We start from the raw sequence: 14,361 nt of genomic DNA on the forward strand, positions 1-14,361 counted from the left end.
AAAGAAAATAATGTACGTTTTACTCCATATACAGTTGAAGTCGGAAGTTTACATACACCTTAGCCAAATACATTTAAACTCAATTTTTTACAATTACTGACAATTAATCCTAGTAAAAATTCCCTGTCTTAGGTCAGTTATGATCACCACTTTATTTTAAGAATGTGAAATGTCAGAATAATAGTAGAGAGAATGATTTATTTCAGCTTTTATTTCTTTCATCACATTACCAGTGGGTCAGAAACTTCCATACACTCAATTAGTATTTGGTAGCATTGCCTTTAAATTGTTTAACTTGGGTCAAACGTTTCGGGTAGCCTTCCACAAGCTTCCCACAATAAGTTGGGTGAATTATGGCACCTTTCCTCCTGACAGAGCTGATGTAACTGAGTCAGGTTTGTAGGCCTCCTTGCTCGCACACGCCTTTTCAGTTCTGCCCACACATTTTCTATGGGATTGAGGTCAGGGCTTTGTGACGGACACTCCAATATATTGACTTTGTTGTCCTTAAGCCATTTTGCCACAACTTTGGAAGTATGCTTGGGGTCATTTCCATTTGTAAGACCCATATGCGACCAAGCTTTAACTTCCTGACTGATGTCTTGAGATGTTGCTTCAATATATCCACATAATTTTCCTCCCTCATGATGCCATCTATTTTGTGAAGTGCACCAGTCACTCCTCCAGCAAAGTACCCCCACAACATGATGCGGCCACCCCCGTGCTTCACAGTTGGGATGGTGTTCTTCGGCTTGCAAGTCTCCCCCTTTTTCCTCCAAACATAACGATAATGGCCAAACAGTTCTATTTTTGTTTCATCAGATGAGGACATTTCTCCAAAGAGTACGATCTTTGTCCCCATGTGCAGTTGCAAACCGTAGTCTGGCTTTTTTATGGCGGTTTTGGAGCAGTGGCTTCTTCCTTGTAGGTTATGTTGATATAGGACTTGTTTTACTGTGGATAAAGATACGTTTGTACCTGTTTCCTCCAGCATCTTCAAATCAAATCAAATGTATTTATTTAGCCCTTCTTACATCAGCTGATATCTCAAAGTGCTGTACAGAAACCCAGCCTAAAACCCCAAACAGCAAGCAATGCAGGTGTAGAAGCACGGTGGCTAGGAAAAACTCCCTAGAAAGGCCAAAACCTAGGAAGAAACCTAGAGAGGAACCAGGCTATGAGGGGTGGCCAGTCCTCTTCTGGCTGTGACGGGTGGAGATTATAACAGAACATGGCCAAGATGTTCAAATGTTCATAAATGACCAGCATGGTCAAATAATAATAATCACAGTAGTTGTCGAGGGTGCAACAGGTCAGCACCTCAGGAGTTAATGTCAGTTGGCTTTTCATAGCTGATCATTGAGAGTATCTCTACCACTCCTGCTGTCTCTAGAGAGTTGAAAACAGCAGGTCTGGGACAGGTAGCACGTCCGGTGAACAGGTCAGGGTTCCATAACCGCAGGCAGAACAGTTGAAACTGGAGCAGCAGCACGGCCAGGTGGACTGGGGACAGCAAGGAGTCATCATGCCAGGTAGTCCTGAGGCATGGTCCTAGGGCTCAGGTCCTCCGAGAGAAAGAAAGAGAGAATTAGAGAGAGCATACTTAAACTCACACAGGACACCGGATATGACAGGAGGTCCAAGGTCCTTTGCTGTTGTTCTGGGATTGATTAGCACTTTTCGCAGCAAAGTACGTTCATCACTAGGAGATAGAAAGCGTCTCCTTCCTGAGCGGTATGACGGCTGCGTGGTCCCATGGTGTTTATACTTGAGTACTATTGTTTGTACAGTTGAACGTGGCACCTTCAGGCGTTTAGAAATTGCTTACAAGGATGAACCAGACTTGTAGAGGTCTACATTTTTTTTCTTAGGTCTTGTCTGGTTTATTTTGAATTTCCCATGATGTCAAGCAAAGAGGCACTGAGTTTGAAGGTAGGCCTTGAAATACATCCACGGGTACACCTCCAATTGACTCATATGATGTCAATTAGCCTATCAGAAGCTTCTAAAGCCATAACATCATCTTCTGGAATTGTCCAAGCTGTTTAAAGGCACAGTCAACTTAGTGTATGTAAACTTCTGACCCACTGGAATTGTGATACAGTGAATTATAAGTGAAATAATGTCTGTAAACAATTGTTGGAAAAATTACTTGTGTCATGCACAAAGTAGATGTCCTAACCAACTTGCCAAAACTAGAGTTTGTTAACAAGAAATTTGTGGAGTGGTTGAAAAGCTAGTTTTAATGACTCCAACCTGAGTGTATGTAAACTTCAGACTTCACCTGTATTTCCCGACACCCAAAAGTACTCGTTACATTTTTAATGCTTAGCAGGACAGGAAAATGGTCTAATTCACACACTTATCGAGAGAACATCCCTGGTCATCTCTACTGTCTCTGATCTGGTGGACTCGCTAAACATACATGCGTTGTTTGTAAATTGTGCCTGAGTGTTGTACTGTGCCTCTGGCTATCCTTAAATAAAAAAACAAGAAAGTGGTGCCGTCTGGTTTGATTAATATAAGGAATTTGAAATGTATACTTTTATTTTTGTTACTTATGTATATTTTACCAATTACATTTACTTTTGTTACTTAAGTATATTTCACTCAAGTGTATTTTAACTGGGTGACTTTCACTAGAGTTATTTTCTATTAAGTTTTCTTTACTTTTATAATCAGGCTCTGATTAGAGCTCTGAAACACAGAAACAACCCCAGTATCAATTCCACCTGTTTACTCATGTTTGTTTTGACTGTGTTAGTTAGTGGTTCCCTGGGAGCCATTTTGCCATGATGAGGTTGATCTGTGGTCCCTGGGGAGTTGATTACACACACACACACACACACACACACACACACACACACACACACACACACACACACACACACACACAGAGAGAGAGCGAGAGGGAGAGATGTATTGTCTCCCTGATGCTGTCTGGTCAGACATGACACAGAGGAGGATTGGGGAGGTGGGAGGAAGACGCTACCTCTCTCTCTCTGTAATGAACTCCTCAGGGACCACAGTTCAACCTCATCATAGCAAAACGGACAGAACGGGACTAAATGGGTGAGATGGAGATCTTGAGGGGGGTGGGGAGGACAGGGATGGATGCAGGAGAAATGGAGATCTCGTTAGGGGAGGACTTGAGGGAGGGAGGGTGGGGGGAGGACTTGAGGGAGGGAGGATGGGGAGGACTTGAGGGAGGGAGGGTGGGGGGAGGACTTGAGGGAGGGAGGATGGGGGAAGACTCGTGGGGGTAGGTGGGGGAGGTCTCGAAGGGCAACAGTAGTAGACACAGAAACATCTCGTTAATAGTCTCATACACGCTAACGATGCTTACAGACAACACTCGTCCTTTACTCAAAGAATAGCTAGCTGTCTTTTACAGAAATAGATATGTCTAATGTTGGGTGAAAAACAGAAAGGAAAGCGCCGTACACTGCTGCTCATGCTCCCAGGTAATCTTTATTTCTAATGTTTCCACCCGTAGGGCTTCATCAGGCATCCCAGGTGGGAGTGGAAGGTCCTATATATAGGGACAGTACTCAGTGACATCACTTCCTGAAACAGGAGGTAAAACATTTTTTTAACACAGTTTCACAATATTAACATTCAAATGTATCAAAATATATGATCATACACAGGAAATGTGATCAACATTTACAGTAATATATATACACATACAATATGCAATTAGGATAAAAAAAAACAACAACACAATTTGGACATATTGAAAGTATAAAAACGGTTTTAAGTCAAACTCCTCGTTAAGGCCAAGAGGAGACAGTGTGTTGAGCCTGTGGATCTAGAATGATTCCCTTTGAAGAAGATTCCTCTCAATGTCTCCTCCCCTGCGTGAAGTCTTGACCATTTCTATTCCAATGTATCTCAGAGAACTAATAGGATGTTCAGCTTTTACAAAATGAGCAGCAACCAGATGTTTTGTCTCACCTGTCCATATATTGCTGCGGTGTTTACTGATCCGTGTCTTAAGGCTTCTACGGGTTTTCTCTTTTCAACATGTAAACAACCTGGGTGGACATGCAGAATCAGGCCTTTGATCTTAAATCTTTGTCCTGGGCGGGAATGGGTATATGAGTTGCATTTGTACATGAAGCTGCGATGAGTGAGTTTTCCATGAGTTTGCCTACAACTCCAGCACCTGCGGAAAGTACCTGGATGTGCGGATGTTCTTCAGATTTTGTAATGTTTAGTGAACACATGGTTGAAGGTACAAATTAACTGAGGAGCATATAAAGAATGTGAAAGGATTTAAATTAGTGATTTGGACAGTCACAGGCATACACTGAATGAAGGATCTCTGAACAAGGTGTGAGGTTTTCTGCGAGACTTCAGGATATCATCCAGACAACATACAGTAGGCTTTATACCTGTTCAAACAACTAACTCTAGGTGGCAGTATGCATCCTTTCAGTTTGTTTCCCAACTCATAGAAATAGCAGAAGAAGAACACTGACCACTTCAAAAATGGAGATAGCCTCAATGGCGCTGCCCATGCTCTCACAGGCACCATAATGGGACAGATAAACAGAAGAATCCTCTATCATTCTCTATGGTTCAACTAAACATTACCAATGAATAATAGTCAACATTCACACAATCTAATGTTTCATCTATATAAACAAAATGTATAATAATACTAATAATATATGCCATTTAGCAGACACTCTATCCAAGCTGACTTAGTCATACGTACATAACTGTTTTACGTATGGGTGGTCCCGGGAATCAAACCCACTATCCTGGCATTGCATGTGCAATGTTCAACCAACTGAGCTACAGAGGACCCTCCAAAAAATACGTTTGTTTTTATGGTGAATGCCAAATTTCCCCATATAACTATGGCTCTGATTAGAGCTGTGAAACACAGAAACAACCCCAGTATCAATTCCACCTGTTTACTCGTGTTTGTTTTGACTGTGTTAGTTAGTGGTTCCCTGGGAGCCATTTTGCCATGATGAGGTTGATCTGTGGTCCCTGGGGAGTTGATTACAGAAAGAGAGAGGGGGGGGGGGGGGGGGGGGGGGGTGTCATGCCTCCCTGCTGCTGCTGTCTGGCCACAGGGGAAAGACATGACACGGGAGAAGACAGGGGAGGAGGAGGACAGGGGAGGAGGAGGACAGGGGAGGAGGAGGACAGGGGAGGACTCAATGGGTAAGATGGAGATCTTGAGGAGGCGGGGGAGATCTTGAGGATGGGGGAGGTCTCGAAGGGCAACGGTAGTAGACACAGAAACATCTCGTTAATAACCTCATACACTAAATAAATACAAGTTATCTGGACACCCCTTCAAATTAGCGGATTCGGCTATTTCAGCCACACCCGTTGCTGACAGGTGTATCAAATCAAGCACACAGCCATGCACTCTCCATAGACAAACACTGGTAGTAGAATGGCCTTATTGAAGAGCTGAGGGACTTTCAACGTGGCGCGGTCATAGAATGCCACCTTTCCAACAAGTCAGTTTGTCAAATGTCTGCCCTGTTGGAGCTGCCCTGGTTAACTGTAAGTGCTGTTATTGTGAAGTGGAAACGTCTAGGAGGAACAACAGCGCACCCGCGAAGTGGTAGGCCACACAATCTCACAGAACACGACCACCGAGTGCTGAATTGCGTAAAAATCATCTGTCCTCGGTTGCAACACTCACTACCGAGTTCCAAACTGCCTCTGGAAGCAACGTCAGTAGAATAATTGTTCGTTGGGAGCTTCATGAAATGGGTTTCAACGGCCGAGCATCTGCACACAAGCCTAAGATCAACATGCGCAATGCCAAGTGTCAGCTGGAGTGGTGTAAAGCTCGCCGCCATTGGACTCTGGAGCAGTGGAAACGCAATCTCTGGCGTGATGAATCACGCTTCACAATCTGGCAGACTGACGGCGAAGAATCTGGGTTTGGCGGATGCCAGGAGAACATTACCTGCCCCAATGCATAGTGCCAACTGTCAATTTTGGTGGAGGAGGAATAATGGTCTGAGGCTGTTTTTCATTGTTTGGGCTAGGCCCCTTAGTTCCAGTGAAGGGAAATCTTAACGCTACAGCATAAAATTACATTCTAGACGATTCTGTCCTTTCAACATTGTGGCAACAGTTTGGGGAAGGACTGTTCCTGTTTCAGCATGACAATGCCCCTGTGCACAAAGCGAGGTCCATACAGAAATGGTTTGTCGAGATCAGTGTGGAAGAACTTGACTGGCCTGCACAGAGCCCTGACCTCAACCCCATCGAACACCTTCGTGATGAATTCGAACGCCGACTGCGAGCCAGGCCCCATCGCCAAATATCTGTGCCCAACCTCACTAAAGCTCTTGTGGCTGAATGAAAGCAAGTCCCCGCATCAATGTTCCAACATCTAGTGGAAAGCTGTTACAGCACCAAAGGGGGGACCAACTCCATATTAATGCCCATGATTTTGGAATGAGATGTTCGACGAGCTGTTGTCCACATACTTTTGATCACGTAGTGTACATGCTAGTGATGCTTACAGACAACACTCATCATTTACTCATATAATTCAGAGAATAGCTAGCTGCCTTGTACAGAAATAGATCTGTCTAATGTGAACACATGGTTGAAGTGACTGACGAGCATATAAAGAATGTGACAGGATTTGATGAGTGATATGTACATTCACAGGCATACACTGAATGAATGATGTCTGAACAAGGTGTGAGATTTTCTGAGATATATCCTATTTCTGAAGGAAGTGTGGAGAAACGTCAGGTTATCATCCAGACAATGTTCCAAAAGAAATGTAAAAAATACCTGCATTACATTCAGTTAACACACAAAGCACTGACGATGCGCATCTTGAAAGTCAGCCATGAAATGTTCAAAAACAAATTACATACCGGTTTCCTTTTCTCCACAACTCTTCACTACAGAGGGTCGGTAGGAATAACACAGTATCATCATCATCACACTAACAATGGAGCAGAGGTCATCGCTGGGCTTGGGTTGTATACCGGGGTATTTGTAAATAACGACGGGGAGGTTTTCAACACTGTCAATACCATTGAAACTATTAACTTGAAGTTTATCAATAACAAAAATTATATTTGTAGCTACTTAAGTAAATACTTGCAGTTTACTTGTGCAAAACTTTAGTAGGTAAAGCAGATTGCGTTCTTTATTTCACCTGTCACATTATTTGACATTATGAAGCTTAGCACAGTTCCCCAGAACGGTAGAGCCAGTCACGTGTTTGTTTGTAAATAGCACAACGGGAGAAAGCGGCTGTGTATTGACAGGGATCGCTTTTGATATTGAAAGTCAACAGTGTTTTTTTTGCTTCAATAGAGTGGTCAGGGATGTGCAACTATAGTTTTCCTTCACAGTAAATACATTAGTCCAACACATTCAGCTTCACATTCACAAACAGCTTCATTTTCATCAGATGATAACAGACGTGCAACGCTACTTGGCTGGCAGCCACAAGTAAAGGAGTCTACAATGAAAAAGCTAAAATGATGCATGGCCATCATATTTCTGTTTTTCATAGAAAGAATGTAGCCAACTACGTTTCCTAAATTAAGCTTAAAGTTAATCTTGAATTGCACAGGAGAAAAGTAGGCTGGCTACACCGAGAAAGAGTGCAGAAGAAAAGTAGCTCCACGTCAGAGCGCTGTTTGAATGTACAATGCCCGTTTGTGAATTCTCATCTCAGTGGAGAAGTGCAACTGAATCACAAAATGAGTCTGATACCGAGCAGAAATTACAATAAGAATAATTTTAGATCTGCATTTACGAAACACAGCAAGAGATTTCTTATGCGTTCTTTTTTTCCTTCGTAAATTTTTTTGAATCCTGCGTTAATGCACCCCCTACATTTAACTTGCTAGTCTAAGTTACTGAATTCATACGGTAAAGAGGCATCATATTGAACACGGTTACATGCACACAATAATGTGATTATGGATAGTCAGGTTATTATAATAGTTTATTAAAAACGTTTACATGCTTTGATAAATGCAGAAAATCGCCAATCAAAACTAACTTTTTTACCAATTATATTTTTGAAAAGATTTCGATTCTGTAAAGTTTGTATGTGAAAACTATTTACACTTTCAGTTTTTCAGAACTCACTTCACTCTTTCACACAGCTTGAGCTACCAGCGCTGGTACATACACAGATCAACCACTGGAACGCCGATTTAACCAAGTACGTGTCCTAATCGTTTGAAAGATTGATCAGAAAACCAGGTGTTTTAATCGGCGTATGCTGACTTCGATCATGACCTTACGCCGATTAAGATAAGAAGAGTAAAGTGTTTACGTGACTAATGCCATACTCGGCCTACTGCCATAATGAGTTTAATATTGAATTATTACTGTGCATGTAAATGTTCTCATTGTGTAAGCTTTCTGCCGTCTTTGAGAAGTCATAGCCATTGGATGAATTAATTGTACAGCTGCCACCGCTATCTTTTCTCCTCTTCGTTCTCAGCCCGTCTGCTCCTCCCCTATGTTCTCCAAGCAGAGCAGGCAGGCCTGTTGCCCTAGCAACTCCAGACTCCACACAGACACAGCGTGTAGACATGCTGCTTCAGAGCCAGTACTGTTCTTCCTCTAGACAAGCATGCATCAAAACTTTGTTCATTTGCACAATGTCTTTCGTTCACACTCCCTTGTACATTTCCAAACTCACCAAAAATTACATTCGGTAGCTCCTACCTATATGTGTAACTTTATGAGCTGGATTGCCTGTTTTTGCGCTCATTAGCATATTTAGGTAGTAGCCATGGAAATTTGATATTACTGGTGCTACTTTTGTTAGCATTCTGGTAACAGATGCCAAATGGTATTTTTTGCTTGTTTTTTTGACGCCTCTTTGTGTACTAAACCGGTAATACTGTAAATCCCAGGATGAGAGAAGGTCAGTATGACAATGTTCAAATCTGGAAATCCCCCAAACCTAGTCATCACCCCTGGGAGCCGTCTAACCCTGTGTGTGTATGTGTGTGTGTGTGCGATTAACAAGCAACAAAATAGCCTTGGTGCTTTTCCTCCATAAGACAACATACATTATCTTCTTTAAGGCAAATACATTATTGCATCTTCTATAATATGAATCAATTCTGTCCTGCATCACCAAAACAAGCGCAGAAAGAAGCAATGAAAATTATGCAGGATGGTTCTTATTTTCAAAAATAAATAGAAAACAATACTTGAAAAACACTGACAATCCTCTTAAACTTGTATTTATTTGATCAGGTAATGGTTATCTGCTATCATCTTAGCAATGTTTACCATAAGCAGGGTTTGGGAGAAATGGATTACATTTAGAAAGTAAACTAGCCAACCCTGACCATAAGATGGGGATGGGGAGTAAAATACATTCTGATAGCAGGTCATTATTAATAAGGCATGTGTTGTTCTGATAGCAGGTCATTATTGATAAGGCATGTGTTGTTCTGACAGCAGGTCATTATTGATAAGGCATGTGCTGTTCTGATAGCAGGTCATTATTGATAAGGCATGTGTTGTTCTGATAGGTCATTATTGATAAGGCATGTGTTATTCTGATAGCAGGTCATTATTGATAAGGCATGTGTTGTTCTGATAGCAGGTCATTATTGATAAGGCATGTGTTGTTCTGATAGGTCATTATTAATAAGGCATGTGTTGTTCTGATAGATCATTATTGATAAGGCATGTGCTGTTCTGATAGCAGGTCATTATTGATAAGGCATGTGTTGTTCTGATAGGTCATTATTGATAAGGCATGTGTTGTTCTGCTAGCAGGTCACTATTGATAAGGCATGTGCTGTTCTGCTAGCAGGTCATTATTGATAAGGCATGTGTTGTTCTGCTAGCAGGTCATTATTGATAAGGCATGTGTTGTTCTGATAGCAGGTCATTATTGATAAGGCATGTGCTGTTCTGATAGCAGGTCATTATTGATAAGGCATGTGCTGTTCTGATAGCAGGTCATTATTGATAAGGCATGTGTTGTTCTGATAGCAGGTCATTATTGATAAGGCATGTGCTGTTCTGCTAGCAGGTCATTATTGATAAGGCATGTGCTGTTCTGCTAGCAGGTCATTATTGATAAGGCATGTGCTGTTCTGCTAGCAGGTCATTATTGATAAGGCATGTGCTGTTCTGCTAGCAGGTCATTATTGATAAGGCATGTGTTGTTCTGATAGCAGGTCATTATTGATAAGGCATGTGCTGTTCTGATAGCAGGTCATTATTGATAAGGCATGTGCTGTTCTGATAGCAGGTCATTATTGATAAGGCATGTGCTGTTCTGATAGCAGGTCATTATTGATAAGGCATGTGCTGTTCTGCTAGCAGGTCATTATTGATAAGGCATGTGCTGTTCTGATAGCAGGTCATTATTGATAAGGCATGTGCTGTTCTGATAGCAGGTCATTATTGATAAGGCATGTGCTGTTCTGATAGCAGGTCATTATTGATAAGGCATGTGCTGTTCTGATAGCAGGTCATTATTGATAAGGCATGTGCTGTTCTGATAGCAGGTCATTATTGATAAGGCATGTGCTGTTCTGCTAGCAGGTCATTATTGATAAGGCATGTGCTGTTCTGATAGCAGGTCATTATTGATAAGGCATGTGCTGTTCTGATAGCAGGTCATTATTGATAAGGCATGTGCTGTTCTGCTAGCAGGTCATTATTGATAAGGCATGTGCTGTTCTGATAGCAGGTCATTATTGATAAGGCATGTGCTGTTCTGATAGCAGGTCATTATTGATAAGGCATGTGCTGTTCTGCTAGCAGGTCATTATTGATAAGGCATGTGCTGTTCTGATAGCAGGTCATTATTGATAAGGCATGTGCTGTTCTGATAGCAGGTCATTATTGATAAGGCATGTGCTGTTCTGCTAGCAGGTCATTATTGATAAGGCATGTGTTGTTCTGATAGCAGGTCATTATTAATAAGGCATGTGTTGTTCTGATAGGTCATTATTGATAAGGCATGTGCTGTTCTGATAGGTCATTATTGATAAGGCATGTGTTGTTCTGATAGGTCATTATTGATAAGGCATGTGCTGTTCTGATAGGTCATTATTGATAAGGCATGTGTTGTTCTGATAGGTCATTATTGATAAGGCATGTGTTGTTCTGATAGGTCATTATTGATAAGGCATGTGTTGTTCTGATAGGTCATTATTGATAAGGCATGTGTTGTTCTGATAGGTCATTATTGATAAGGCATGTGTTGTTCTGATAGGTCATTATTGATAAGGCATGTGTTGTTCTGATAGGTCATTATTGATAAGGCATGTGCTGTTCTGATAGGTCATTATTGATAAGGCATGTGCTGTTCTGATAGGTCATTATTGATAAGGCATGTAATCCAACTGACAATGCTTCCTTACTTTTCAACTGGTTTTCCTTCAGTTACAGACACAGGGAGAAGAGCTGAGAAAGGAAGGCATTGGAGGTGTTAAAATGGTGTGTACAGAATGTTCTACTGTAGAGGATTTGGTGTGTAAAAGACAGAAATTGAATATTGATATGGAATACCAGCCAATCAGTTGGTGGGACATAAAACTGGAATATACCAGCCAATCAATTGGTGGGACAATAGTGAATCAAACAAATGAGATGATCAGCAAGTCGTGTAATATCCTGTATCTCCTGCATTCTATCACTGTTGTTCATTTCCCCAATCACACCACCACCAACACTAAGGTGATTTGATGTGTAAACACAATCACTGTTAAACATAGACATCTCTCCTCCACCCTACTACCACCTGAAAAAACTAAAACACACCAAAATAGGTGACTACTAGCTAGCTATCCCAAGTTACAACTAAAATATAAAATAGAGGACTGGTCTTTGGGTTGGTTGTTCAAAGTGTTAGTTACAACTAATAACAAGCATTTTGTTTCTCGTCATGGACGGCCCGAACCAGATAAAGGAGCGCCAGGTAGCCTAGCGGTTAAGAGCGTTGAGCCAGTAACTGAAAAGCTACTGGTTCAAATCCCCGAGCCGACATGCGTGAAAAATCTGTCTATGTGCCCTTGAGCAAAGCACTTTAACCCTAATTGCTCCTGAAAGTTGCTCTGGATAAGAGTGTCTGCTAAATGAACAAAATAAAATATTAATAAAAAAAAAAAAATGGAAATAAAGCTTTTATATTTGAAATTAGAACATCATTATTACATTCAACCAAGTACATACATGTATAACCTCAGTGTTGACTTGCAACATCTCTCTACCTCTACCTACCTCTTCCCTAGTTCTCTCTTTGCTCTTTGGGGTAAAAGACATACCCCTCCTAGACACATTCATCACCATATTACCTCACCACCCTGTCAGTACCGGGGTACAAAGTGCAACACAGCAACATTTAACCATCTAAACACTAGATTTCTTCTTCTTTCCGTCTGGATTTTTGATTGGATCTCGATACTATAGATCTCCAGATAAACTACATCAAACAGGATGTTCTGTTACTAAAATAACTAACAGTACAACACTCAACATTCATATTGCAGATTCCTCTGTGATACAGGCTGTGTACATATGTAGACAGTACATATGCTGCTATGTCTTCTTAACGACATCAGGACCGTGCCGTGACGCAGTAGTCTAAGGCAGGGCCAAGCAGGGCAGGGCCAGGCAGGGCAGGGCCAAGCAGGGCAGGGCCAAGCAGGGCAGGGCCAAGCAGGGCAGGGCCAAGCAGGGCAGGGCCAAGCAGGGCCAGACAGGGCAGGGCCAAGCAGGGCCAGACAGGGCAGGGCCAAGCAGGGCCAGGCAGGGCAGGGCCAAGCAGGGCCAGGCAGGGTCAGACAGGGCAGGGCCAAGCAGGGCCAGGCAGGGTCAGACAGGGCAGGGCCAGGCAGGGCAGGACAGGGCCGGGCAGGGCAGGGGGCACCAACAGAACATGTAAAGATTCTTAGCTGCAGCCATCTTTAAGCTCAATGGGAATAGATAGAGGACATATCTGGGACATACAGACAGCACTCCCTTCTCCTAAACAAAAACAACCTTAACATTACAAAGACCTCTGAACAACTGAACTTCTGAATACATGATTGTGTGAAAGACAACATCGATGTCTGCCTGTCCTTCTGTGGAGGTGAGGGAAGAGAGGAGGAGGAGAGGAAGATTGGAGAGGAGTGCAGGTCGTAGTGTCTCCGGTGAAGACTTAGCTGCCCAGCTGCGTCTGGCGTTGCATGTGTTTGGCAATATCATACACGTATATGATGTCAGCCCTCTTCTCTGGGTCGGGGTTAATACACATATCTACCACCTTTCTCAGCTGGATGGAGAGGGAGAGAAACAGAGAGCGACAGAGAGAGAGAAGAGAAACAGAGAGAGAGAAACAGATAGAGAGAGACAGAGAGAGAAAGCGAGACAGAGAGAGAGAGAGAGACAGAGATATCAGCTATTAGACAGTATCCTGAGACAAAGCATAAAGAGAGCTGTCTGTCTGTTGTGTTAAAAGAACATTCCAGACAAATGAACAAATCTAATGACAGAAACACATTCTTAAATCTCTCATTGTCACCCTCCTCCCTTTCCAATAGCAGCTAGCAGGCTACAGGTGTTGTAACTAAATACAGCGGGGGTTGGGGGTAAGTGTGTTAATTACCCCACGGCCTTGTGAATCTACTTTCAGTCAACCTGAGACACACACACAGACTTGCTCGCACATCGCTACAATCAGGCACAGACACACGGACACGCATTACACACACACACACACACACACACAATATCATCCCAGAGCCTTTACACTTGAAGCCAAGGGGAGCGGCTGACTGGAGCGGATAGAGGGGCTGAGAGGTGGAACAGTGACCACCATCATTAAAAAAAGGAATAGAAACTAAAGAAAGAAAGCGCATGTGCGAGGTCGCTATGGTAACCGCCTGCCGACTTCCTGACCGATGTTATGTGGTGCTGGGCTCGGCAAGTCCTCGACATGCGGCGTACGGTGTGTGTGTGTGTGTGTGTGTGTGTGTGTGTGTGTGTGTGTGTTTGTCAGGGTGTGTGTGTGTGTGTGTGTGTGATACAAATGCAGACAGTCTGAGAATTAGTCCCATAGAATGGAGAGAGGAGGATGAGTGATGAAGAGATATGTAAAATATTGATGTTCCTCTTCGCAGCGGCGAGATGGGGGGGTAGAGGGATGGCATCAGGTGGAGGGGGGAGAAAGGGGGGAGCGAATGGAGGAGACAGTAAATGACAGAACAAAGATGAGCAGCTGACAGTTTTCTGCCGATGCTTCAGGAGCTTTGTTTACATCCAGACAGGCGCTCCAGGCACCCTCATCCCCCCCATCTCCCTCTCTCTCCCTTCCCTCATCCCTCCATCTCTCCCTCCCTTCCCATCTCCCTCATCCCTCCATCACCCTCT

The 14,361-nt window shown here is 42.8% G+C and overlaps 1 protein-coding gene and 2 long non-coding RNA genes across 3 annotated transcripts in view; 1 reads left to right on the forward strand and 2 right to left on the reverse strand.

Annotated features, from left to right (window-relative positions):
- Positions 1–3,452: 3,452 nt before the first annotated feature.
- LOC115158778 (uncharacterized) lies at positions 3,453–5,026 on the reverse strand. The gene is made up of 2 exons (XR_003868734.1): positions 3,958–5,026; positions 3,453–3,567 (listed from the first exon to the last, which is right to left on the reverse strand). It is a non-coding gene; the product is annotated as an uncharacterized LOC115158778 (long non-coding RNA).
- Positions 5,027–9,390: 4,364 nt separating this feature from the next.
- LOC115158779 (uncharacterized) lies at positions 9,391–10,746 on the forward strand. Its single transcript, XR_003868735.1, has 2 exons — positions 9,391–9,555; positions 9,843–10,746. It is a non-coding gene; the product is annotated as an uncharacterized LOC115158779 (long non-coding RNA).
- Positions 10,747–12,986: 2,240 nt separating this feature from the next.
- LOC115158780 (serine/threonine-protein kinase Nek7) overlaps positions 12,987–14,361 on the reverse strand; it is a gene marked incomplete in the record, with an annotated part of 122,537 nt that continues 121,162 nt past the window's right edge. The window contains 1 exon segment of the mRNA XM_029708088.1: positions 12,987–13,264. Coding sequence (XP_029563948.1) covers positions 13,151–13,264 — 114 coding nt within the window.

The sequence above is a fragment of the Salmo trutta genome, chromosome 22 (assembly GCF_901001165.1).
Source record: "Salmo trutta chromosome 22, fSalTru1.1, whole genome shotgun sequence".
Classification (NCBI taxonomy): Eukaryota; Metazoa; Chordata; class Actinopteri; order Salmoniformes; family Salmonidae; genus Salmo; species Salmo trutta.